Source organism: Fundulus heteroclitus, unplaced genomic scaffold, assembly GCF_011125445.2.
Source record: "Fundulus heteroclitus isolate FHET01 unplaced genomic scaffold, MU-UCD_Fhet_4.1 scaffold_61, whole genome shotgun sequence".
NCBI lineage: Eukaryota > Metazoa > Chordata > Actinopteri > Cyprinodontiformes > Fundulidae > Fundulus > Fundulus heteroclitus.
The window spans coordinates 2,064,122-2,091,900 of record NW_023397044.1 but is presented as its reverse complement, the minus strand read 5'-3'; the positions used below and the strand labels follow the sequence as shown (position 1 = coordinate 2,091,900).

The 27,779-nt window shown below is 41.2% G+C and overlaps 1 protein-coding gene across 9 annotated transcripts in view; it reads right to left on the bottom strand.

Annotated features, from left to right (window-relative positions):
- hace1 (HECT domain and ankyrin repeat containing E3 ubiquitin protein ligase 1) overlaps positions 1-27,262 on the bottom strand; it is a 122,131-nt gene extending 94,869 nt beyond the window's left edge. For all 9 annotated transcript variants that reach the window (XR_004929943.1, XM_021313781.2, XM_021313782.2 and 6 more), the window contains exons 1-2: positions 25,635-27,262; positions 20,371-20,510 (exon numbers count right to left, since the gene is read on the bottom strand). Coding sequence is in view for 8 of the 9 variants with exons in the window: in XM_021313781.2 (XP_021169456.2) it covers positions 20,371-20,461 (91 nt within the window). In the remaining variant the exon portion in view is untranslated. The remainder of the gene's footprint in view (positions 1-20,370; positions 20,511-25,634) is intronic.
- Positions 27,263-27,779: the final 517 nt, after the last annotated feature.

Here is a 27,779-nt window from a genome sequence, read left to right as displayed (position 1 = left end):
TGTTAATTTGTACATATTGTAATCTATTAGCTAAGTAACTCTTTAACCACTGATATGCAACTCCCCGTAAGCCATACAGTTCACATTTACCCAATAGTCTTGCGTGGTCAATAGTGTCAAAAGCCTTACATAGGTCAATAAACACACCTACGGTATTAAGCTTCTGATCAACTGCTGCTGCAATGTGCTCCACAAACTCCATCACAGCTAAAGTTGTGGAGCAGTTATACCTGAAGCCGTACTGGTGCTCGTTCAATATATTATTTTTATTGAGAAAGGAATCCAGTCTTTTCATAAATAATTTTTCCAGAATTTTTGAAAATTGTGGTAGCAATGATATTGGCGTGTAATTTGTTAATATTTGCTTGTCTCCACTTTTATAAACTGGAAAAACCTTTGCTACGGTAATATGTGGGACGATGAGGAGGACAGTGATTCTGGAGGTCCTCCAGATCCACGTCCTTTCCCTCCATTGGGGGTTAAACCCGTCGTCCGAAGGAGAAGAGAGCAGCAGCATGTACCCGCAGCCTTCCGGCAGCGGCTAGATTCTCAAGGTAATGATGTACTTGATGCTGCGGGACAACCTGTTATGGAATGGGTGGAACAGCCGCAACCGCCGGCGGTGTCACGGACCATAACAGAAGATTACTCGCAGGATGAAGTTGCTCATATCACTAAAAAATTAAGGCAGCATCCGGGCGAACCCACTGATCTATGGGTGGCTCGACTGCTGGATGAAGGTGCAGAACAGATTGAAATAGATCACAGAGATGGCATGGCATTTGGTGGTCTGAGCACTGATGGGAATGTAAATGCTAATTATAGGCAAAAAGTGAGAAATTTGGGGGATCAGGCGAGATCATTGTTTGACGTGTGGTCTGAGGCAGTACGAGCAACATGTCCCAATGTATCTGATTGGCCCGAAATCTCTGGACCATGGTTAACATTAAAGGAGTGTGTGCAGAGGCTGACGAGGCTGTGTGTGCGTGATCTGTTACCAGTGGGGATGGTGGCTGGATATCAGCAAGTGGCTGTTCCGAAGGTGGTGAGAGATCAGTTGATTAAAACTGCCCCACAGCATTATCGGGCAGCTATGCTTACTGTGATGCTGGGAGCTCCAGATGCCCCGATGGAAACCATTAAGGCTCGGATTTTGGAGCTGGGGAATCTGGGGGAATGGGGCAAGCAGGAGGAATGCAGACCACGAGTTCAACCAGCTCCGGTCCGCAGGCCGCAAAGGGAGCGGGGGAGAAATGAACAGGGTCCACCACGTAACATGTTGTGGAGGGCACTGATTAATGCTGGGGTGCCTGCTTCAGAGATACACGCATTGCCTACTGATGAGTTGAGACAGATGTGTCAAAGGAGAGGCTTAAAAGTTAACTGTGCAGGATTTGGTGCTGAGCTGGACCCATTAAATTCTTTGATTCAGCTGTTGCTAGAGGCGATTCATCCCACAACATCGGCTCCACCTGCTGAAGAATCTGAGTCTGTTGTGCGCAGAAAACCTGCTAAGGTGGTTGAGATTGAGGTGTCAGAGTCTGAGGAATCCTCGGGCAAAGAGGTGAAAGTAAGGAGAGTGAGAAAGAGGAAAAGAAAGAACAAAGATAGAAGTAGGAGCAACATGTACCCTGATCTGACGGATCTGATGGAGTTTAACTAGGATGAAGGCCGAGCCCCGCCAATTCGGATCACAAATTGGTCAATTGATGATATAAGAACGACATGTCGAATGGATTTATCACATTCCATATTATCCGCAGGCTGCTGGGCTGATTGTGAGAGTGAATGGACTGTTGAAAGAATTTTTGAAAAAAATGTGTGTCTGATAATTATGACTTAACAGATTGGAAGTCTAAATTGATGCAAGCATTGGTCCAATTGAATAATAGGCCAATTGCTCCAGGGGCAGTCTTACTGTCTCTGCATTTGACAAACTGAGAAACCGCTCAGGATTATATGTGTGCATAAGAGAGTAAAAATAAATAAACAATAAAACTTGTGATTTTATCTGAATGGAAAATGTATTAATGTACATGTAAATGTTTAGTACAGGAGTTAAAAATATTTCAGCATGAAATTCACCTACATTTATTTACACATTTGTTTATACATTGTGTAAACATTAGGCATTTTATGGCACAAGGATGTGGTCATTCCAATTCTGAAAAGTGCCAGAAAAAGAAAATTTTATTTGGGAAGAAGCACAGCAAAGAGCATTAGATTTGGCTAAGAAAGCCACACAACAAGCTGTGTCAAAGGGAAAGATGATGTCCGGGCCTGTGGAGTTGCAGGCCTCAGCTGTTAATGACAATACAAGCTAAAGTGATTGATGGGGATTATCAAGGAGAAAATCCCTGGTAATTGAGAAAGAAGGAAAACTAGCACAACTGCTAGTGGAACCCTGTGAAATGACAGAGGTTCAAGGGGTGGCTGCCCCCACTAACATCACTGTAAGAGGAACAGGGGGGTTTGGCTCAACAGATAAACCAGGAGCCAAAGTTTGGGTGAGACAGGAAAATGGTCCACCTAGACCAGCTGAAATCATTTCACAAGGGAATGATGCAACAGTGTCAGTATTTTACTCAGGGGAGGAAAAAATGGATAAATGTTATGTAAGAGAAAACTAATTTTATTCTTTTGTCTTATAGCAGTACTAATTTTGATTTCAGATCCATGTTTCCGTGGGATCTGCTGATCGGATGACCCGAGGGACAGCGCGATGGCGGACATCCCAAACAGAGGGAGGCACCACAGGGCTGGTGCAGGATTTGGGGCCATCATCCTCCGTGTCCTGGCTGCCATGGTCCTGCTGGCACACCTCTGTTGGGCAGAAGCACCTGGCCGGATCCTGAAAGAAGTGGTTCAGCCATATCAACTGTGATGGGGAGACAGCACGCGCAACGGAATCAGGATGACTGCACATACTCTCGGTGGCATGTAGGAAGCATACCAGTAGTCTTCAAGGGATGTAACGTTAAAGTGGTTTCAAGGAGAGGTTTGTGCCAATATGAATCATCTACAGAACGAGCGTGTAAGAAGACACACACTCAAATTGCACCTGCTGCACACACTTGTCAACAAATGGCACAATCAAAGATAACAAATAAAGTTCACTGGAAAGTTTTTTGTTTTTTTTCCTCCTCCTCTGCCAACATGCACTAGGACAAAACGTGCATGGTGGGACACTTTGCTTGGTGGAACAGGTACTGTGTTAAGTGTTTCCAACGCTTTTTGACAATAAAGAAACAACAACTATGTTATTAAACACTGGACAGCATGCATCAAGAGCTGTTCATCAGGTTGGATTATGGATGCCTACTGTTGTAACATCACACGAGGAAACTGCAAAGATCTTCCTTAAAGAACTGAACTGGCAAATAAAAATGTGGAACACGACAGCAGGAGTGTTAAACATTTCTGTAGCTTTGAACTGGACGGTATGTAACGTACAAATGATGCACGCTCATATGCAACAAGAACGGTTTAAGCGTGTGGTTATTACTGGAAATTTCCACGAATGGAGACAACTATGGAACATTAGTAGTAAAAGGTGGTTACAACTAGAACTGCAGAAGACCTATTGTAATGCTACTATGTGTGAAGGACATTGGACACAAAATGATGTTACCAATAGTACTACTGTCTGTCATTATTATATATTGCCCGGTGTGACTGTACAGGGGTATTGGTTTTTGAAACTGGATGGTGATTGGTTTGGCCCACAGAAAAACTACACCTATGACCTGGATCTATGCGAGACTGCTGATAAAGGGATGGTATGTATGCTACAACAAGGACATCTTAACCCATGTTTAACCCGAGACAAGGTGTTATGTGATTGGACTGATGAACCTGCTAGAGAAATAATAAAGAGTCATCCTCAATTACCTCAGGTGCCTTTCGTTGGGTGTTTTGATGTATACATCTGGAGTTGGAATAACGTGACCTATCAATTAACCAATTTCACTATCTCCCTGGATTGGTTCAAATGCGCATTGAATCAATCAGTCTACGGAACTAAATTGCTTAGTTAAATCACACAGGTCCAACATTTCCACCTTAAAGATGTCTACATTGATGGCCCAAGGACAGGTTCTGCATGCGGCTAAGTTAATAGAGCAATCATCTGCACATCATTGGTGGGACATTTTTAATGGAATGTCTGTTTCTGCTCGAAACTATGTAGTACCTCCTTTGCTTTTGCTTATCATTGTTATTATAGTGTTAACCTCATGTAATGTTTGAAGGTTATAATCAAAAAGTGGTGTGGGACGGAAAGGATAACTTTGCTGATGAAAATAGACCTTGGGGATGGTTTTTCCAAAATTAGGTTTTGTCAAAGACCAAGGGGTGGAATGATATATATTAAAGAGTTATTTTTGTTCTTTGACTATGTATTTTGGGAAAAACTGGTTAGTTTTAAACTAAGAGCAACATACATGCTCGTGCCTGTTATGTTGCGCACATAAAACTAAGAACCACATGTGTTATTGTGCTATAACTTGTTTTAACTTGTGGTGGGAACCTATGACAATGTGTTGTGGGAAAGACTGATTCTGTATTCTTATTTTGTTTGATTTGTTGTATGCAATATTATTTTGCTTCGCACACTGCTGAGGTGCTGGGAACGGTTGATGTTTTGGGAAACATGCTTAGGGAGGCAGGGCAGCTGTTGAGTGAGAGATGGCCACTCTCGCTCCACATCTGACTCTTTGTTTACAAGTATATAAAGAGGAGACTGCCCTCAGCCCGGTGAGTCTGCCGTGAGTTTGTGTGTGGATACCGGCATCGTGAACGCTGATCTTAACCTAGGACTGAGGGCTCCCAATTCGTGTCAATGGTAAGAGCTGATTCTGAGAATCTGTTGAGCGTCACGTTTGTTTGAAAGCTTGTTGCTTTATTGCTTGCTACTTTGCGTGTGTGAAGAGCTAGTTGTTTTGATGTGCTGTATTCTGTGGGGAATAATAATAAATGTGTGCCTTATATTCTAACAGAAACAGTGTATGAGTCCTTATTTGTGTTTGCCGATCTCTCCCAATCCTGAAATAAACATTTCATAAAACAGCATCATTCGTAGAAAAGCTACTACGTGAGGGTCTACAGTTATCCGAGGAGGAGGTGCCGGATCTTCATATCAAGAGGGCGCACCGGTCCCTCGGGCCACAGCCACCAGCGGGGGCACCTTCACGCTCTATCATAGTGAAGTTCAGGAGTTTTAAGTCCAAAGACTCTCTGCTCCGCAAAGCTTGGCAGATAAAGGGGTTTAAATGGATGGACAAACACATAAACCTGGACCACGACTACCCATTGCGCATTATTAATAAACGAAGAGAATATGTTGGGGTCCACAAGGTTTTGAAAGATAATCAAGTTCAGTTCCAGACCCTATTTCCTGCTAGGCTGCGGGTAAAATACACAGACGAGATCAAAGTGTATGACTCTGCAGCAGATGCGGTGGATGACCGGAGGAGGAAAGGATACACTGTTAAAACTACAAAAGCACCGGAGTCCCTCATGGACGGACCGACCCACAAGCAGGAGCATGCGTGATCCTGTGAAAGATGCGAGTTACAAGGAGAAGTTCCGCACATTCAGAAGGCCTTCACCAGGTGCTTCTGTAGAGTGAGGATTTGGGCCTTGGTTTATCTTAATTTTCTTTCTTGCAGTTAACTACCGCTCTAAATATGGACAATGCTAAAAGGAGAGTGGGTGAGTAAGCTGTGAACTTTCTTACAGGGGTTTTGAGGGTTAACTTCAATATACGGTTGTAGCCACTAAGCACCATCGTCACCGAAATAGGAGAAGGGTTTGCGTTTTAGCGCCCATCAGGGTAATTAGGGTCTATAGATCAGACCCCTGCATAGGGAGTCACATTTTGTGTTCTGTCATTATATGTTAGTTAATAGTATGTTTTGTTTGGGTGTTTTACCTATTATTTGTTCATCCTCTGCTGTTGTGTGCGGAGAAGGGGAACTTGCCACATTGTTTATTAAGTTGTTCACTTCTTTATATATTTAAGATGCAAGACAGGCCGATAAGATTTGTTTCACTTAACATAAATGGTGTACTCAATCCAATCAAATGTTGGAAAATGTTGTCTCAGTTAAAAAGTCCAGATAGCATTCATCCAGGAATCACATCTTGATGATATCGAACATGTTAAATTAAATAAAATGGGATTTAAAACAGTCTATTTCTCTTCCCAAAGCTCTGGTAGGTGAAAGGGGGTGGCGGTTTTGTTGTCCAGTGCGGTAGATTTTGAATATATATCTGAATACAAGGATAGTGAAGGGAGATATGTTATGATAATCGGAAAAATCCATGGTGTTCTAGTAAGTCTTCGCAATGTTTACGTACCTCCAGGAAGTGACTGGTCAGTTTACAAACATGTCTTTGTCATTATGACTACAAAATGTCAAGGTATTGTAATGTGTGGGGGGGGACTTCAACATTAAGTTACACCCAAAAATCGATTCATCCAATGGGAAATCTGATGCCAAAAATATTAGTAGAAGAATGAATATCTTAATGAAAGAATTGGGAATTGTTGACGTATGGAGGGAAATTAATCCTACAAGTCGAGACTATACATATTACTCCTCTGCTCATAATGTGTACTCTCGCATTGACTATTTCTTTATGTTTAAAAACAATATTTTTAGAGCGATTAACTGCGATGTCGGCGCTAGTACACTCTCAGATCACAACCCCGTTTATCTATTACTCCAGTTGTTTAATAAGACAAGATCTACTCTTTGGAGGTTAAATGCAAATATTTTAAAAGACAGTGTAATTAAGGAAAAACTGAAAATTGAAATTAGATCGTACCTAGAGTTTAATGACAATGAAGAGGTATCACCAACTGTATTGTGGGATGCTTTAAAAGCAGTAATCCGAGGTAAAATAATAGCCATTTCTGCCACGGTAAAGAAACTTAAAAGTCAGAAACTGATGGATCTAGAAGATAAACTTATGAGGCTACAGAAAGAGCATTCCAAATCATTACAGGATACAATCAAAACAAAAATAGCAGAAGTAAGGAATGACATTAATGAAATAAACACACAAGAAATCCAAAAGAAGCTGCTTTTTACAAAGCAGCAGTACTATGATACAGGGGGGAAAGCATTGAAACCACTCTCTTACAGGTTAAGAAAACAGCAAGCAGAAACGACAATACACAAAATTAGAAATCCATTGACAAATCAAATAGAAACCGACCCGGAGAAAATAAAACAGTGTTTAAGGAGTACTATCAGAAATTATATTCCCAGCCGCAATTAGGTGAGGCTAACCAAATTGATACTTTTGTGTCTTTACTAAATCTACCAAGGGTCACTGACGCTCAAAATGAAAGATTGATATCCAAAATTACTGAAGAGGAGGTTTTATCAGCTATTAAAAGAATAAAAACAGGGGACTTCCGGGTAATGGCGACCAGGTAGGCAGCATAAAACAGAGGCTCTGCATCGATAGCTACAAAAGACCCCCTAATTCAAGGTACTGACTCGTCAAAAGTTACTTTTTCTCAAGAAGAATGAGCGGGGATAAAAGCAAGAAGGGACGAGTCCAGTCTCGGAATCCAGAAGCACGACATGAAAGCAAAGTTTGCGGAACCCATCCGGTCGAAGAAGGAGAGAAGATGGCGGATGAGACCTTGCCTGTTACAATTAGCTCACTGAGGCAGGTGGTGGGTGAAGTAGTGGCGGACGGCATGCGAGACCTCAAATTAGAACTGAGAAAGGAGTTAGCGCAAGTGAAAATGAGCGTGAAAGAAGAAATGAAAGACCTCTTGAACGAAATGACGTCTGAAATAAATCAACAGGTTAGCACCGCTATCAACAAGACAGAGGAGCTAGCTAAGCGCCTTGGAGAGATTGAGAAAGGCATGGCGAAGGAAGAGAGATGGGACTGTGGAGTGAGAGATGCTATTGTCCAGTTGCTGAGTGAACAGAAATTGCTCCGGGAGAAAGTTACGGATTTGGAAGGGCGCTCACGCCGGAATAATCTGCGGATATACGGCATTCCTGAAAATGCGGAGGGTACCTCGATGCTGAGGTACGTGGAAAACATGCTTAAAACTGAACTCGGGGACGGCTTGGATTTAGGCAGCGAGAAGAGCCTGGGGATAGAGAGAGCCCACAGAGCGTTGAGCGCGCAGCCCCCGGTTGGTGCCCCACCTAGATCCACGGTGGTTCGCTTCCTGAAATTTAATGTTAAAGAACAAGTCCTCCGCGCGGCGTGGAGAAAGCCTATACATATACAGGAAAAACGCATATTCTTCGACCATGATTATGCCGAAAGTATACAGCTGAAGAGGAGAGAATATGCTCCAGTTAAGAAGGCGCTCAAGGAAAATGCTATTCGGTTCCAAACCCCGCTGACTAAAATGCGTGTGCACTTCGACTCCGGCATGACCATCTACAACAGCGCGGAGGAGGCAGCCCTGGACCTGCGGAGACGCGGATTTACAGTGGGACCGGTGTGCGCAAACAGACCTAAAGTTATCACGGCGGAGATGATCAACAACCTTCTACCGGTGGATGTGGTTGGACCGCGACGCGGAGGGAGCGCGCCGGGCCTGCGAGAGAATGCACGGGAAAAGCTGAGGGCTTTCCAGCGACCGGGCGGAGAGGACGTCGTTGTTGATGAGTAATCTTTTTTCTTCTCCCTACCGAGGAAACCTCGGCCGCCCAACAGCTAGCCCCTCGGGCTGGCTGATCAGTACTACTTAAAAGCTCTGGGTGTTCGGTTCTGCACAGGAATATGGTGGGGACTATGACTCCCTCCCAGGATGATGAAGGATCGATGCAGGTGACTCTTAGATTAGCTTTTTCAGTTTCCTTTCTTTAAGTAGGCAACTAAGTAGGGGCCCCACGTAGTGGCAGTTTCCCCTACAACAGGAGGGATAAGGGTTCCTCTTATTTGGGAAGACCTGTTCATTGTTATGTTAAGTTTTCTTTCCAAGTATTTTTGGTTGTTGTGTGTTCTGAGGGCTGGGAGTGTTGGTTTACAGGTGGGTAAAAACATGTTGATGTCTGGAGGATATGTCCCATAATGTATTGACTTTGAATGTGAATGGTATAAAGAATCCCATAAAAAGAAGTAAGATTATTTCAAAGCTTAAGCGAGAGCAGGTGGGTATTGGCTTTTTACAGGAGACACATTTATCTAATGATGAACATGAGAAACTTAAGAAATTGGGTTATAGAAAGACATATTTTGCTTCCCACAGATCGGGGAAAAAAAGAGGGGTGGCTATTCTAATATCCAACAATATCAGATTTGATCTTATTTCAGAACACATAGATAAAGAGGGAAGATTTGTGTTGGTGAAGGGGAGGTTGGAACAGGAAGAGGTCACTTTTTGTAATATATATGCACCTCCTGGTAGTGAGGTGGATTTTTTTAAGGAAGTACTTAGTCTTGTGGCCACGGAAGCAAGTGGCACATGTATATGTGCAGGAGATTTTAACTTACTCCTAAATCCAAAGATGGATACAACTAGCAGAGAACGAAGAAGGACTCACTTAGAAAAGCAATTTAAAAAACTTATTCAAGAATTGGGACTTATAGATGTATGGAGATATTTGCAAAAACATGACCGGGAATTTACTTTTTACTCTGCTAGGCATAATGTGCATACAAGAATTGACTATTTTTTTATGTTTAATAGAGACCTTCACAGAGTAAAAGATTGTATAATAGGCCAAAGAGACATCTCTGATCATTCTGGTCTAAGTATGAAAATTAATTTGATTAGGCATGCTAAAAATACTCTATGGAGGCTTAACACAAGCTTACTAAATAACGCTGCATTCAAAACTGAAATGACAGAAGAATTTAAAAGGTATTTAGAATTCAATGACAACGGTACAGTTAGCCCTGCAATTCTGTGGGATGCGGCTAAGGCATATATGAGGGGTAAAATAATTGCAAAATGTTCGAATTTGAAGAAGAGTAGAATGAAGAAGTTAACAGACTTGCAGGAAAACCTGAAAAGATTGGAGCAGCAGCATTCGATTAATAAGAGCCCATCCTTACTGGAGGACATGAGGCCTATTAAACAGGAGATCCACAAAATTTTAAGTGAAGAAATAGAAAAAAAACTTAAATATATGAGACAAAGATATTATGATGCAGGACCTAGAGCTGCTAAGGTGCTGTCGTGGAGGCTTAGGAAGCAACAAGCGGAAAACACGATTTATAAGATTCGAAACCCAAGGACTAACAATATATCGAATAAACTTGATGAAATTCAGAACGTATTTGAAGGGTATTATGCATCCCTATATACACAGCCGGACAAAATGGATAATCAAATAACTCAAAAATTCCTTAACTCATTGGATCTCCCATCTTTAGGAAAAGACCAAAATGACAAGTTGATGGCAGAAATATCAGCTGGGGAAGTTGACTGGGGGATATCACATCTTAAGACCGGCAAATCACCAGGCTGTGATGGGTTTCCTCCTGAGTGGTATAAGGCTATGAAGGATTCTGTTGCCCCACTATTGAAGGCCTCCTTTAATTACACTCTGGGAGGGGGCTCTCTCCCACCGTCATGGCAAGAGGCTTTTATTTCAGTCATACCAAAGGTGGGGAAGGACAGAACGGACCCAAAAGGATATAGACCAATTAGTGTGTTAAATATAGACTATAAACTATATGCTGCAATACTAGCTAAGAGATTAAGTACCCTGATGCCTTTTTTGATAGATGAGGATCAGACAGGTTTTATTGGTAATAGACAAACGCATGATTGTATAAGGAGGGCCATTCATGTTATTGACCACATAATCAAAGAAAAATCAAGTGCAGTCCTTTTCAGCTTAGATGCCGAGAAGGCGTATGACACTGTAGGGTGGGAATTTTTGTTTGAGGTAATGAAGAGATTTGGATTTGGTGAGGGATTCATTCGCTGCATAAAAACTATATATTCTTCACCAAAAGCAAGAATCAAAATTAACGGAAGTCTCTCAAATCAAATAACACTACAACGAGGATGTAGACAGGGTTGCCCCTTAAGTCCATTACTTTTTAATCTTTTTATTGAACCACTAGCTCAGGTTGTTAGGGAGGAGTCTGGTTTGGAGGGGGTGACGATAGGGAGTGTGGAGAGCAAGATATGTCTATATGCGGATGATCTTTTAGTAATAATTAAAAGCCCTGAATCTGGTACTCCAGTGCTCATGGATATTCTGGAATCATACGGCAAACTTTCCGGATATAAACTTAATATGCAAAAAACTAAAATTTTGACTTTCAATTTTAGCCCATCGAAACGGTTAATAAATAGCTACCAATTTAATTGGAATCAATCACAAGTGGAATACTTGGGGATCATATTAACAAAAGATTTAACTCAATTATATGACGTTAATTACAAATGCATAAATAAGAAAATATATGAGGACCTGGCCAGATGGAGCCTGCTTCCCCTAGACATTGGTAACAGAATCCGTGCAATAAAGATAAATGTCCTCCCGAGAATACTGTATATATTTCACGCACTCCCTGTGGAGGTCCCAGTAAAACAATTTAGGGAATGGGATAAACACCTCTCAAGGTTTATTTGGAACAATAAAAGGCCAAGAGTGAGATACTCGACCCTGCAGCTGCCTAGGGATGGGGGGGGTATGGGTCTACCCCACCTGGCGGATTATTACATGTCGGCCCAGTGTGGACCCCTGGTACGCTGGTGTAGCCCGGCCTATGAGGCTAAATGGAAAGACATTGAACTCTCCTTGCTGAACTTCCCTGCACAGTCAGTACTGGGCTGTCTGGACGGATTGTCCCAGGTATATCAGTTGCAAAATCTGTGCCTAAGCTTCTCCTTGAAGGTATGGGCAGGGTTGGTCAGAAAGTTTAATCTTCACAGACAGATAGGGCTGTTGAGTTGGCCTGCGTATCACCCGCATTTCCTCCCAGCATCGATAGATCATAAATATAGAAGGTGGGCAAGACAGGGAGTCACCGCATTCTGCACTATAGTTAAAGACGGGGTATTAATGAAATTTGAGGAGCTATGCCAGACCTATGAGGTGAGTAGAGAGGACTTTTATCGCTACTTACAGGTCCGTAGTTTCCTAAGAAAGGAAATGAAAATTTCTGACTTGGAGACAATTCCAGGCATAATACAACTTTTTATTGATTCATATGCTGGTAAAAGTATAAGAGGAATTACGGGCAAATGTTATAGAAATTTAAGATCCATGAATAAAAACTCAACAGACTATATAAAAGAGCGATGGGAAAAGGAAGCAGACATGATAATTACGTCAGAGGCATGGATGCAAATTTGGAGGGGCTCCCTGTCGACCACAAATTCTCTGATATGGCGCGATTTCACGTGGAAGAATCTAACCCGATTTTTCATCACGCCGAAGCAGAGATCTCAGATGGGCGGGTTACAGCTTCCGTGCTGGAGGGGGTGCGATGTGACTGCGGTAGGCCACTACCATGTTTTTTGGGACTGTACGGAGTTACAGACTTTTTGGAAGGATGTACATCGCCTAATATATAAAGTTTTGGGTATAAATCTGGACTTGTCATTCACTGTTCTGTATCTTGGAATGCTCCCTGAGGGACTTAGCAAAGGGGATACATACCTGCTGAATATAATTATGGTCGCCAGCAAGAAAGCGGTCACTAAGTGTTGGCTTCAACCAGGCCCCCCCTCTTTGAAACTCCTGGTGAATATTATAAATATGATTCACGACATGGAGATGTTGACATTTGCAATACGACTTAAAAAGGAGAAAGGAGAAAAACTCTGGAAACGTTGGGAATGCTCTATTGTCAGAGGCGATGAACAGTGATTTGTGGGACTCTGCACCACCTGAGCGAGAAAATGGGGTTTCTTACCTGATCACATATTTTTGGTTCTTTGGTTCCTGATTCTGGACTTAATACTTTGTAATAGTTATGGAAATGTAATATTTTATATCGGTATTGGTGAATGTCACCTGCCCTAGCCCTCTTGTTTTGCAGTGTTCTGTATTTGTATATCTACTTGTTAAAACTAAATAAAAATAAAGTTTAAAAAAAAAAGAATAAAAACAGGTAAATCCCCCGGCGCAGACGGTTACGATTCGGGGTGGTATAAAAGTATGCAGGAGGAACTGGTACCGACATTACTGAGAGCATTTAACTGGGTAATGGAGAGAAAGGTGATTCCTTCTTCGTGGAATGAGGCCATCATTTCTATAATTCCAAAGGAGAATAGAGATAAATTAGAGTGTGGTAATTATCGGCCAATTAGTGTGTTAAATATTGATTATAAATTGTTCACCTCCATTTTATCTAAAAGATTGGAAATAATACTGCCAGACCTCATTAACAAAGACCAGACAGGCTTTATTAGACAAAGGCAAACCCAAGACAATATTCGAAAAACACTGCATATTATGAAGCATGTTAGCCAGCATAAATTGGAAACTCTGATTTTGAGTTTAGACGCTGAAAAAGCCTATGATCCGGTACGGTGAGCTTTTCTATATAAAAAGTTTTATCAAAATTTGGCTTCCATTCAAATATAGTTGATACTTTTTCCGCACTGTACGGCAAACCTACAGCAAAGATAAAAGTAAATGGGGATCTGGCTAACAGTTTTACTCTACAGCAAGGATCCCGACAGGTCTGTGGCGCCTCTCTACTCTTCGCCTTATTTGTAGAACCTCTAGGCTCTAGGGCAGTGGATATTACAAAGATCTGATATTAGTGAGGTTAGAATGACAGCAGGGGAACAAAAACTGGCCCTATTCGCCGATGACGTGTTGATGTTCTTAACACAGCCGAATCAGACACTCCCAGACTAATGACAGTACTAGAGGAATACGGATCACTCTCAGGATATAAAATTAATGTTAATAAAACCCAGAAATTACGTCTGAATTTTAATCCATCCATTAGAATTAAGAACATGTACAAATGGAACTGGGACTCAGAACACAATAAATATTTGAGGTAGTTCTGACAAAGGATTTATCTAAATTGGTTGATGCTAACTACAGATCCTTAACCTCAGAGGTAAAATCTGATTTACAGAGGTGGAACACTGTCCCCTTCTTAAATTTATACTCACGAGTGTAATCAATTAGAATGAACATTCTCCCTCGTATGCTCTACCTTTTTCAGTGTTTACCAATTAAAATACCTCAGAAATATTTTGATGATTGGGACAGGATGCTGGTGAAATACATATGGCAACATAAAAGAGCCAGGGTTAAATACAAAACACTCCAATTAATTAAAGAGAAAGGGGAAATGGGCCTTCCTTGTCTTAAGGAGTATTACTATACTGTCCAGCTTAGACCCTTAATCTGTTTGAGTTCGCCAACCTATTCTGCAGGATGGAAGGATATAGAAGTTGATATTACTGTTGTGCCAGTTCAGACGTGACAGAAAACGGCATCAATTCGGGACGTAACGGACTGCGTTACCCATGATGCAATGTGGTCAAAATGGCCACCAACTCATGTGGTCAAAATGGCCACCAACTCCCATCACGCAACACGGCAAAATGGCCGCCGATCAAGATAAGGTTGCTATGGTGATGGCTATAAAAGCCGATCACACACGACAATCTTTCTTCTTCCCTGGCTTTTAGCCAACCCGAGAAGACACACACAGCTGTTTCCGTTGCGGTAATCCCACGCCACGTGTTCGAGTTCCTCGCTGGACCGAGAGTTTGAGACGCAACGGTTATTCCCTGCTTTATATAACAGGAGGTCGACTAAAATAAGTACTTTTAAATTCCCTCTGATCAAAAGACTGAGAGACGCCGTATCTCCCAGTGATCGAAGAGGACCCCGCTTTGTCTGGCCAACAAAGCGACTGTGAACCCGGAGGAAGAAACGAAGGAGCTTCTTCCCCGTCCCGCTGCAGCCTGCGGACAACTGCACTCGTCAAGGCGTGTCCAGAAAGCCACTACTCGGAGCGCTCCGGACCAGCCCCGAGGCACCTCAAAGTAACGGGGCTTCCCCTTTTATTTCTGTCTCACCAACAGGGTGTTTAGAAGTGCCTGGGCAGGCGTTAGAACTTTCTAGGTGTGGGTTAATGCTTTTATTCCACGACGAAGTTGGAATTATTTTGCTGAACATTTTCTTTGTATGTGCATGCATTTTACAATTGATTTTGCTGTGTTGATTTGTGATCCATCAAGAACCCCGCCGTGGGTTACTGCTTCATTTCTTCTCATCTTTTTCCCTGCTTTCTCCCCCTCTCTCTTTTCGCTTCTTCTTATCAATTTAATCTCTTTGTCCGAGCTCAAGTCGCGGGCTTTGCTTTAAACTCCCAGTTAGCTGCGCCCTCTCGAAGCGAGGCATTATCCCATCAGCGTAAGCGTGTTTACGTCATTAGGACCTCCCCTCATACGTCATCGTAGCAGCCATCTTGGGAGGGTGACGTGTATCTGAACTGCGAGTTAAGATCTGCTAACCGCTCATTTTAATCCATTGTTTATTTTTGTTTTGTTCTTTATTTCCACATATATATAGTTTGCATGTTAGTTTAGTAATGAGTAAGAATTCCAAAGTTGTTGAATCAGAGAATTACTGTAACAGGGAATTGCTTTTGGTTCAATAAAACCAACGACTGCGGAATAGACATCGTTTTGTGTTCAGTCCAATTCACAGTTGCCTGGGTATTCAGAATTCAGAGCTAACCTCCTTTGGAGTTAACATCTGATATTAATACAGAGACAATATCATTGGATGGTGATAAGGAATAAGGATTTAAACTCTAATTACAGTTACATTGGGGTTCTCACAGCCTGCTGGATAAACCTCGTCGGTTAACAGTCCGACCTGATCATTTATTCCAGCATAAATGAGTTCATAACAGCAAATTAACTAATGCTTTAGTGGTATAAATACTTACAAGCTTATAGCTAACATCACCACCATTTGAACTATATTTGTTATAGCGGAAATTTGAGTTGAATGATTTATTATTTAAATTATAATACCAAATTATAATTAATAATAATAATAATAAGCATATTCAACCAGCTTATGGCATAACATTACAAAAGAGGTGCCTATCATGGCGCTATTGGCAGATACTAAATTACAGAAGACCACACTGTATACTTCTGACTTTATGTATGATTTCCTGCTAAATTCCTGGAATGAAATCATTAAAAGGTGTAAACTGGGTGAACTGTCCAATATTTTGAGGTGGTGCGCCTACAACTCTGAGTTTGTGCCAAATAGATATGATGATCGGTTTAAGAGATGGCTATTTAAGGGGTTAAAAACCTATTATTCCTTCATCCACAAAGGGGCATTCTTGAGTTTCGAGATCCTACAGACTAAATATGGTTTAGGGCAAGATGATTTTTACAGGTATTTGCAGGTTAGACATTATTTCCACAAAAATTTAAAAACAGTATATGAATAGAAAGATTTAGGTTTCCTACAGATATTCTTAACTCTAACCAGGTCTCATTCTCAAAATAATATAATTTCTAGATTGTATAAGGGCATTCAGCAATGTACACAAGTCAGCACAGAAGGTTTAAAGAAGAGGTGGGAAAAGGAGGGAAATATGGTTATCTTACTTGACAGTTGGGCCAATGTCAGTTTCAGTGGACAATAACAGGGTCGGATACATGGCGAGAGTTCAGTTGGAAGAACATGATCAGTTACTTTATTACGCCTATTCAGAAACGTCATCCAGGTGGTGGGGATGCATGTTGGAGACTATGTGGGGTCACTGGTACCAACCACTTTCATATTTTTTTGGGAATGTTAAGTTATAATTAATTATTGGACACAGATAGGCGAACATGTTAATAATGTATATGGTACTAAAATTCCCCTTAAATTTGAAACACTGTATTTGGGTGATGTTCCTGTGACAAATTGGAATAACACTGATAAAAGACTACTCAGTATGTTACTTATTGCAAGTAAAAAGGCCATCACCAGAAAGTGGCTGAGAGTGGAATCTCCAACTATTGAGGACTGGATCAACATAATACACGAAATATATGTCATGGAAAAGTTGTCTTTTTCCCTCAGGATGCAAAAGGACATGTTTTACAAAATCTGGACAAAATGGACTGAGTACATAAAACCCCTATGGTCAGATTTTGTATGAATGATACATTTCTGTACTTAAAACCTTGTTCTGTGAATATTGGCATGCCTCCCATGTATGTTTATGTTTGTGTTTATTTATGTTTGATACTGTGAAAACGTTTAAAAAAAAAGAAAAAAAGAAAAAAAGAATTGTCACAATATCTCAGTGCATTCAAAATTTCATTCAATAAAATGCTCCTGTGTTCTTCGTCCATAGCAGATGCCTGACCATACCATAACCCCACCGCCGCCACGGGCCACTCCATCCACAACATTGACATCAGAAAACCGCTCACCCACACAATGCCACACACGCTGTCTGTCATCTGCCCTGAACAGTATAAACCAGAATTCATCCGTGAAGAGAACACCTCTCCAACGTGCCAGACGGCAGCGAATGTGAGCATTTGCCCACTCAAGTCGGTTACGATGACAAACTGGAGTCAGGGGGAGACACTGATGAGGACAACGAGCATGCAGATGAGCTTCCCTGAGATGGTTTCTGACAGTTTGTGCAGAAATTCATTGGTTATGTAAACCGATTGTTTCAGCAGCTGTCCGAGTGGCTGGTTTCAGACAATCTTGGAGGTGAAAATGCCGGATGTGGAAGTCCTGGGCTGGTGTGGTTACATGAGGTCTGCGGTTGTGAGGCTGGTTGGATGTACTGCCAAATTCTCTGAAACGCCTTTGGAGACGGCTTATGGTAGACAGGGTTTCCCGCAGCGCTGTCTTGGCGAGGTGGCCGCCTCGCCAACATTCCAAAAAAGAAAAATAAAAAAACACAAACTAACTCCATATGCTTGCACGTTTATTTGACGTTAACACGCGTTTTTTTGTTGCTGCTTTCGTGCGTGCATATACTGAATGGCAGGAAAAAAAACACATGGATACGCCCCCTCCCCCTCCTCTCCCCCCCCTCGGTCCGCGCAAAACTTGTCGTGTCCCCCCCTCCGCTCCGCCAGTCGGTCCACGCAAAAACTTGTTGTCGCGTCTCCCATCCCCCGCCAGTCGGTCCGCGCAAAACTTGTCGTCACGTCTCTCGCTCCCCGCACCGCCAGTCGGTCCGTGCAAAACTTGTCGTAGTCCCCCCCCCCCCAACTCACCGCCTCGCCTAAGCAAATTCCTGCAGGAAACACTGGTAGAGTAATGAACATTCAATACACGTGCAACAGCTCTGGTTGACATTCCTGCTGTCAGCATGCCAATTGCACACGCCCTCAAATCTTGCGACATCTGTGGCATTGTGCTGTGTGATAAAACTGCACCTTTCAGAGTGGCCTTTTCTTGTGGGCAGTCTAAGGCACACATGCGCACTAATCATGGTGTCTAATCAGCATCTTGATATGGCACACCTGTGAGGTGGGATGGATTATCTCAGCAAAGGTAAAGTGCTCACTATCACAGATTTAGACTAGTGTGTGAACAATATTTGAGGGAACTGGTGATATTGTGTATGTGGAAAAAGTTTTAGATCTTTGAGTTCATATCATGAAAAATGGGAGCAAAACCAAACGTGTTCCGTTTATATTTTTGTTGAGTGTAATTGAGGTTCCTAAGGAGGAGTCAAAATGACCGCTTGGACAGTGCCTGTTAAGTAATTCAATCTGAAAAACTCACAGAAAAGACAATAACAAGAATTTTATTGATACAATAATTTTAAGACTTTGGCGCTCAGACCTCGGCTGGAATGATTAACGCTGTATTATACTTTAATAAGCATAAGCAGGTGTACGAGAACAAGGATGTTTCCCCCCAGGCCTGAAACTGGTGGTGGAGTGGAGATAGACAAAGTTGATTTAGTCCATAGACGCGGGTTGGCGAGACGATCTGCTTGAGCTGTATTGGTGAGGTCCAGTAGACTGCGAGACCTGATTCTAGTGCTTCGGTCAGGAGCCAGGAAAGATAGATGTCCAGCTTGGATAACACAGGTTTGCATGAACCTGTCCATGATGAGCAAGCATGAAGCGATAGTGGAGAGGAAAAACTCCCCTTTAGGAAGAAACCTCTGGCAGAACCAGGCTCAAGATGGCGGTCTTCTGCCAGACCGATTGAGATGTGACAGGGAATTCCGTAAGAGTCCGGGAGGAATTACACTCTGATAGGGACGAGGTTGAAAGAGTACCATGGAAAAGCCAGATGGAGCTTGGCTACGATGGTGGAAAAGGGGATGGAGATGAGGTGGAGAAAGGGATGAAGGGATGAACTTCCGCCTAAGCTTCATTAAAATGGATAAAAACCAGGAAAAGATCATCTTGTTTTAACAAGAAAACTATCTCGTCATAAAGAGAAATTAGCTTTCTTGTCTAGAAAAAGACAATGAGCAGTATTTAGGGGCAGATATTGCTCCTAAATGTATTCATCACGTCCGGCAGTAAAACACTTCCTTAAGAAAGAGTAAATAAAGAGAAATAAAAATAGATGACTGAAAAGGGGGGGGGGGGGGTTAATAAAAAAGGTTGGGGGGGGGGGATCCCTTGTTGTAAATGCACAAGGAGAAAATAAATTGTTCAAGAAAAACGGATGATTGAAAAATAAGTAGTTTAAATATAAAGAAGGGTGGAGAGAAAATCACTTGTAATAAATACACAAGTACAAAATATACTGTTCAAGAAAAACTGTTGATTGAAAAATAGTAGTTTGAGTAGTTAGATAAAAACGAGGTGGGGGAACTACACTTCCCATAAATACACAAGGAGAAAATATATTGTTCAAGAAAAACGGATTATTGAAAATGGGTGGTTTAAATTAAAAAGGGGTAAGGAAAAAAATCTCTTGTAATAAATGCAGAAAAAATAAAGAGTTCGAGAAAACCAGATGACTGAAAATGAGTGGTTTGAATAAAAGACAAGTAATAAAGCAAAAAAGATGGACATTTTGCTACTTTTTGGGCCTGTATTTATTTTTTAATCATTCATTTATTTCCGTATATATTTTGAATTATGGCATGATTGGTCCTCCATATTTTACCGGCTGGATTTTCACAGAATTCTAAGAGCAAAATCATGAGTCTGACTTTTTTCTGGCTACCAGCAAAGAAAACAAACAACATTTTAACCTAGTTTCTACAGTGAGTCACTGAAGTCTGATCCCCGATTGGTCAGTACAGTACAGAGATCTTGTTCATAAATGAGACTTTTTTTGGGAACTGGTGTGTAACTCGGTTCCACTATAAAGAACATTGGTGGGGTCTGGCGTAAACAAATTACCTTAAGCAAGCCTCGGCACGGCTCATTACCAACAACAATGTTTACGGAACACGCGGTAGGAATAACCATGTTACCTTCTGGAAGTTCCACGGTTCTGGCCCGGCGGAGCGAGCGGGTCAGTCGACTGAGCTGTACATTAAGCTGCTCCATCGCCCGTTCCATCATAGGTGCGCAGTCGGCGGAGGTGAGCAGAGTTCTCAGTGCTTATTGGTTCCTGAAAGAGTTAGGTTGTTCCTTGATCACGTCCATTGACACTGACTGAAGGTAACCAGTTTTTCTAACACTTATGTATTGGTCATTTCGACGGTTCCTTCTGCCCCTACGCCAGCGTTGTTACCCAGTTTATCATGCTTCCTGTTGTGATGGCGTCAGAGTGACGCAATTTTAAAGAGCACAGAGCCAAAGGACAGCTCTCGTTTAAAATCACTCATCCTAAATGCGAAGGCAAATATATCCATACATTTCTCCAGAAATGACATAAGATTACACTGAAAACACAATTGTTCATCTATTGGCATTTTTAACTGTTTGGGCTATTACTTAACGCATTTCAACCAAGACTAAGAGACACTATCTCCCTAAGACCCCGTTGTATGGAGATAATTTCTTGCCAAAACGTTGTAAGCAAAAAAATGTGTTGCACACAAATAAAACTTGTTTTGCACACAAAAAGATATGTTTCACACACAAAAAATTGTTTTGCAAACTGTTCGCCAACCTTGCACTCAAAATATCATTTATAAGTTTTCCTCGGGTACAAAACGGTCTGTGCTCGTACAAAACTGCCTCTGCTCGAGTACGAAACAATCCCACCACCGCTGCGGTAAATTTGTGCCAAAAGTCACGTGATGCATTAAGAGTTGTTGTTGTTGTTGTTCAGACTTCCCGACAGCAGGGGGCGCACCCGAAAGAAACTGAAACGCGCCGGTTTGGCTGAGGAAGAGAGACGTGATATCATAGCTCAGTGCAGCTAACAGCATCAGCACCCCACAGGTAACTTTCAAAGCTTTCCCGGTGAAAAAGTATCAGCTCACTTTGCAGATAGAACATGTAAGATTTCAGTTAAAGGTACTGCTGTGTTACAGTAAGGGACCATGTTACGTTTTAGAGCAAATTACATGAAAGCTAGCCTTAGGTTGAACGCCATGCTAAAACAACTTTTGTTTTGTAATGTAACCCCACTGGTTGGCTTCTCCCTTTACTTTGTTGTCAAATAAATAGTACCTGAGTGGATACCCAGATAAATGCATTGTTAACAGATTATAATGTGTTTTTATGTTGTTTTCAACTGACTGTCTGTTGTTCTTATTGGTGTAAACCTAAATTGGTGTTTGGATATGATAATTTATCCTAAAACTGTTAAACCAATGCATGTATGCTTATGTGCAAAACGGATTCTTAAGCAATTTAAAATAATTGCAACGAGTGGATATTGATTATTTGAAAATTGGTAAGGAAATTAATTAAAAATTGCGTTTTCTAACATAAATATGAATGTTACAAGTAAAGCATATAGCAGCAGATCTAGATTATATCTCACTACCTTTCTAACTCCTTAATTTCTTCAAAGTAAAAATGAGGTCATCTGTGCCCAATTGCAAATATGTGTTGTGCACTTAATAAAATTGGTTTGGCCATGGCAAAAACCACAGCTGGAATTGGCCACATGGGCAGATATTTTCTTAAAACGTTTGTTTTCCTCTTGGTAATTTTTTTTTTCTTTAAGAGGAGTATTATCCTTTACATATCCATAACACATATCTGTTTTCCAGCATCCACTGATGAGGTGAAGGTCATCAAAGTTCTGGGCTGGATGGAAGGCTACCAGATCATCAACCTGCTTGGAGACACGCCGACTTCCATCACAAGACTACCAAGACTTGAACAATTCAAAATTTTATGTAATCTTTAAACATATGGCAGATGATTTGAGCTTGTTTAAAAATAACTTAATATGTAACCGTTTTAGTTCCCAGTATTAACTACTTTGATCACTAACTGTTGCAGCATGTCCTTCATAGCTCTTAGTGGAGCCGTTTAGGCTGGAAAAAAAAGGCCAGGTTTGAGGTTCTAAATTTCCTGACAGTCTTACATGCAGAAATTGTTTTTCATAGTCCTGTTTTTGGCTTCATCCATTTCATCAGCCAGTTTGTTTTATACAGCCCGCTTTATGGTAATACATGGATTGTTTACTGGGAAAAACCTGGAGAATTAATGGAGTTCTTTCAGTCTTGATTTCAACAATAAAAGCAATCCTTGTGGAAAGGTGTATTCACTTTGATTGATATTGGTAAGAATTGGAAATGAAGACTTTATGAAAGGGTATGTTTATTATGCAATGTGGAAAATAAAGGACTGTTTAATTTTCCCACACTGTTTGCATCCTCAGGTTTATTAACAGCTCCATGTGCCCTTTTTTCCAATAACCTCAGCATTTTCAAAATTTTTATACAGTACCATACACATTTACCATCATAATCCCAGCAGTTCTACACTTTTATTCAGTGAATGCACTAACTTAGTTACATTTCCCTGGCTAGATTTTACTACTTAAAAACCTTTTGCAACAATGGTAACCACAATAAGATTAAACCCGTAAAGTGTTGGTCATACTGGAGAGTAGCAACATATATATATATATATATATATATATATATATATATATATATATATATATATATTCTGAGCCGTGCGATTCAGAATGTCCCAGTGCATCCATGGCTGCCCTCAGTGCTACCAAGTTGTTCAGGGCTCAACACATTGCCAGTTTCAGAAATAGTGATCCCACAGTGTGGGTCATCCAGCAGTCCACTGTTGTCCCAGTCAATATGAGGCAGGCAGAGTCCCTGCAAGAAAGATATATAGAGAATAAAAAAGAGGCCGTGATTCTGTTGCTACAACTTACTGAATATAATTAAATTTATGAAGCTAAGGATGGAAAAGCAAATGACTCCAAAATCCATTAATTATTTTGAAGGACCATAATAAACAGATTTCAAAGAAACCAGTTTCAGTGCCACCTCTCTGATGTACTCAATGTTTTGTTGTATTGGAGTGATCAGATAAATGATCAGATAAATTCATTTCTGGTTTGAAATATACGCATTAATGTGAGAAACTGTATAATAGCCAGCACAAAAAAATCCTTCTTACCTCTGTGATTTCTGGTTCTACCACAGCATGCTGGATGCTTCCCATCTCCCATAACTGACAGAGTGTTAGATTCCCCTCAGTTCTGAGTGAATGGTCATCTCAGCCACTGCTGATGGTGTGAAAACTTAGTTGTAGTCTTGGGACAAATAAATGGTGACAACAGAAGTTATCTAACATGTTTGACAGGTCAAGCGAATTGTTGTCCTCTCCTGAGTGCAGCACATTGTTGTGTATGTTAGTTCCTGCGCACCACACGTCTCCAAAGACGTTTAATTCTGAAAGGAGAGTAAAGATCAAATCATAGTCTAAATACATTATTTTTCAAAAGTCCGTTACACAGCATTTTTAGATCAGAGATAAAACTAAACAGGGCCTTTAACTAAAATCTTACATGATCTATCAGTGAGCTGTTACTTTTTCACCGGGAAAGTTTTGAAAGTTACCTGTGGGGTGCTGATGCTGTTAGCTGTGTTATCACGTCTCTCTTCCTCAGCCAAACCGGTGCGTTTCAGTTTTTTTTGGGTGCGCCCCCTGCTGTCGGGAAGTCTGAACAACAACTCAATGCATCACGTGACTTTTGGCACAAATTTACCGCAGCGGTGGTGGGATTGTTTCGTACTCGAGCAGAGGCTGTTTTGTGCAAGCACAGACCGTTTTGTACTCGAGGAAAACTTATAAATGATATTTTGAGTGCAAGGTTGGCGAACAGTTTGCAAAACAATTTTTTGTGTGTGAGACATATCATTTTGTGTGCAAAACAGGTTTTATTTGTGTGCAACACATTTTTTTGCTTACAACGTTTTGGCAGGAAATTATCTCCATACCGTTGTCTTCAGTGAGAAATATGTGTAAATTGTGATATTAAAGGTTCCTTTTTGTAAACAGCATGGTGAAACAATTGTGCCTAGTGGGATCTCCAGTAAATTCTGATCTGATCTTAAATCGTACATATCCACAATGGCCCTAATGTATCTTAAACATGGTATCTAGTACTTTGAACCTTCAGAAAATAAATTTATAGTGTCCTTTTAATTGGGTAATTATATGTAACGGGTATTGGATATACAGATGAAATTCTTTCATAATTATGAAAAAATATGTTTGATAATTGTCCTGTGATGGGTGGTTTTTGGTGCCCCCTACTGGTTGCCTATAAATGTGAAGGGAAACCAAAAATTCCACACAGTCTGTTCAGCCTTCTGCTGTTGTAAGCCATCAAATCCAGTTCTCTTCTAAGTAGTATTGGTGGTTATGTTCAAAGGCTAACTTGGAATTTTGTTATAGTACCCAGAGTGACTAGTGGACCAGTAGGGAAGCTCACTGCACTATTTGTGTGTTGTTGACCACCCCTTTCAATAAATAACATAAAATCCAATCCAACTGGCCTCCGCGTGTGCATGACGGGACGGGTAAAGGAAGCTGTCACATTGGTTCCGTGACCTTGGACTTCAATCAAGCTCATCGAACCTGTGACCGTCCTGTCTACCACATTGGTTTTTGAAGACATCAGTTCACATTGTGTATAGGTTCATATTAACAGCTGAAACAGTAGCATTACAGTGCAGTGAAAACATATGATTTCTGTACATTGAGAACCTTTATGTGCCATTAGAGTAATATACTACACAAATCGTTTTGATTTATTTTGTTTATTATTTGTTTATTCCAAGTTAGTGATTTTATTTTCTATTGTGTTTTGGATTCTGAATATCTTTTCATTTGTTAAACTCTTGAACAATGTCTAATCAAAGTAACCACTTTCGGTTTAGCACACCCATTAGTATCGGTAGGGGAAGAGGTATGCTTGCTCCCATTTTTCTGTTGATAGTCCTGCTCCTAATGGTCTTATGCCCTCATCAGGTGAAATTCATAGTGCTAGGGTTCATAATCCTGTTGACTATCATGCCAGCACACCCATGCCTTATGCATCTGAGGAGAAAGGCTAAGGGTGTAGTTAAGTTTGGTATTAGAAATAGTAACATTAACATTACTGCTCACCCTGGGATGATTTATAGTCTCCTCAAAAAACTCTTCAGCTGTTTTACCAAACGTGAAACGACTAATGAATCCTGGAGCATGATTAATCTGCTGAAAAACTGCACTAGACTCACCATACAGAATGGCATGCTCTACAAGGTAAGGAAAGATCCTCACATGAACAAGAAAATCCTTCAGTTCATAGTACCTGACTCAATGAAGCAGAAATTCTCCATGGTCTCCATGATGCAGCAGGCCACCAAGGTCAGCACAATACCTTTTCTCTGGTGAGGCAAAGCTTTTTCTGGACTGACATGGGACGTGATGTCATGAACTATGTTCGGCACTGTCAGCGCTGCATTATAGGGAAGACATTGGAACCGCACAGCCGAGCGCCACTCCAAAACATAGTCACTACTGAGCCTATAGAATTAGTCTGCATAGACTTTTGGACTGCTGAGCAAGGGAACAAGTCTGTGGATGTTCTAGTTGTGACTGATCATTTGTCGTCTCTGGAACAACTTCTTTCTCATTTATGGGTTTCCTCGCCGTATACATTCTGACCAAGGGGCCAACTTTGAGAGCAAGCTAATCAAGGAGCTTCTAGAGATAGCTGGGGTACAGAAATCTCATACAACCCCTTACCACCCCAAGGGCAATGGTGTCGCAGAGCAATTCAACAGGACTCTGGGAAACATGATCAGATCCCTCCCCCCTCAGCCAAAAGCAAAGTGGCCACACATTCTGCAGCTACTAACCTTCTCCTATAACTGCACAGAGCATGAGACAACAGGGTTTGCACCATTCTAGCTGGTGTTTGGAAGGATCCCTTGTCTACCTGTTGATGTGATGTTTCAACATGCCCTCACCAATTATACTATTGTCAACTACTCAGACTTTGTTTCTCACCTAAAGAAGGATATGCACAAGGCTACTCAGATTGTGCAGAAAAACAGTCTCAAGGAACAGACTCGCCATGCCAAGCTATACAACCGCAAGATCAAATGATCACCTGTTGTCATTGGAGACAGAGTACTGATCGCCAACAGAGGAATGCCGGGGAAACGCAAGGTTGCAGACAAGTGGGAATCTACCCCTCATGAGGTCATATCGGTCAAGCCGGATATCAATGTCCTAATAAGTTAAGGATGTCCTAATGGGCAGAGAGGAAGTTGTCCAAAGAAACCTGCTACTCTCTGTTAGCTTCTTTCCCTGTGAGAGTGCTGAGGACCATGAATGCTGCTGCTATGCATGGAAGTGGTCTACATCCAGATGTACCTGATGTGATGGAAGACAGTGATGTCCACACTGGTTAATCATAGAAGTGCTTGAGTAGCACTTTTAAGATCACAGGAACAGTGTTTACATTTCAGAGGTGTAATGGGCACTTTTGAGTCTATGTTTAGCTAGAAGTGTGATCGCCTCCTTTCTTTACATACTCTTTTTTTGGAGAGTTTTGCACTGACAAGTATACCCAGTTTTGTTCCTAGTGTTGCACACTTTGTTTTGCTTTTCCCTTAGTACACCCACTTTATTTGTTTGTTTTTGTTTTGTTTGGTCTGAAGCATTACTTTTCATATCAAGCAAAATTTCAGGTGGGTGTATGTAACGGGTATTTGATATACAGATGAAATTCTTGCTAAAATATGTTTCATAATTGTCCTGTGACGGGTGATTTTTGGCGCCCTCTACTGGTTGCCTATAAATGCGAAGGGAAACCAAAAATTCCACACAGTCTGTTCAGCGCTCTGCTGTGGTAAGCCATCAAATCCGGTTCTCTTCTGAGTAGTATTGGTGTTTATGTTCAAAGGCTAACTTGGAATTTGGTTACAGTACACAGAGTGACTAGTGGACCAGTAGGGAAGCTCACTGCGCTATTTGTGTGTTGTTGACCACCCCTTTCAGGTAATTATGTTACATTAAATGTCAGTAATTTGTGTTGTCAGTTTGTCTGTTGTACTTGTCAGTTTGTCAGTTATGTTGCCAGTCTGTAAGTTTGTTAGTTGTTTCTATGACAACAAGACATGGCTAGCTTTATTTTCTGTGAACCACCAGTGAATGCTGTTAAGTAATTTAATAATTAATTTTGACTGCACTCTGTATTTATTTTTCTAATTTATTTCATTTGTAAAAAAAAAGACCAAATTGTATTAAATTCATTTTAAAGATGTATTACCAAAACTACTGTACGATCACATGTCACAAAAAGAATGTTGTTAAAACTCACTGTAATAAGAATTTGTAAATTACACAGTCTGTTCAGTGCTCTGCTGTGTACACAGAGGGACTAGTGGACCAGTAGGGAAGCTCACTGCGCTATTTGTGTGTTGTTGACCACCCCTTTCAGTAAATG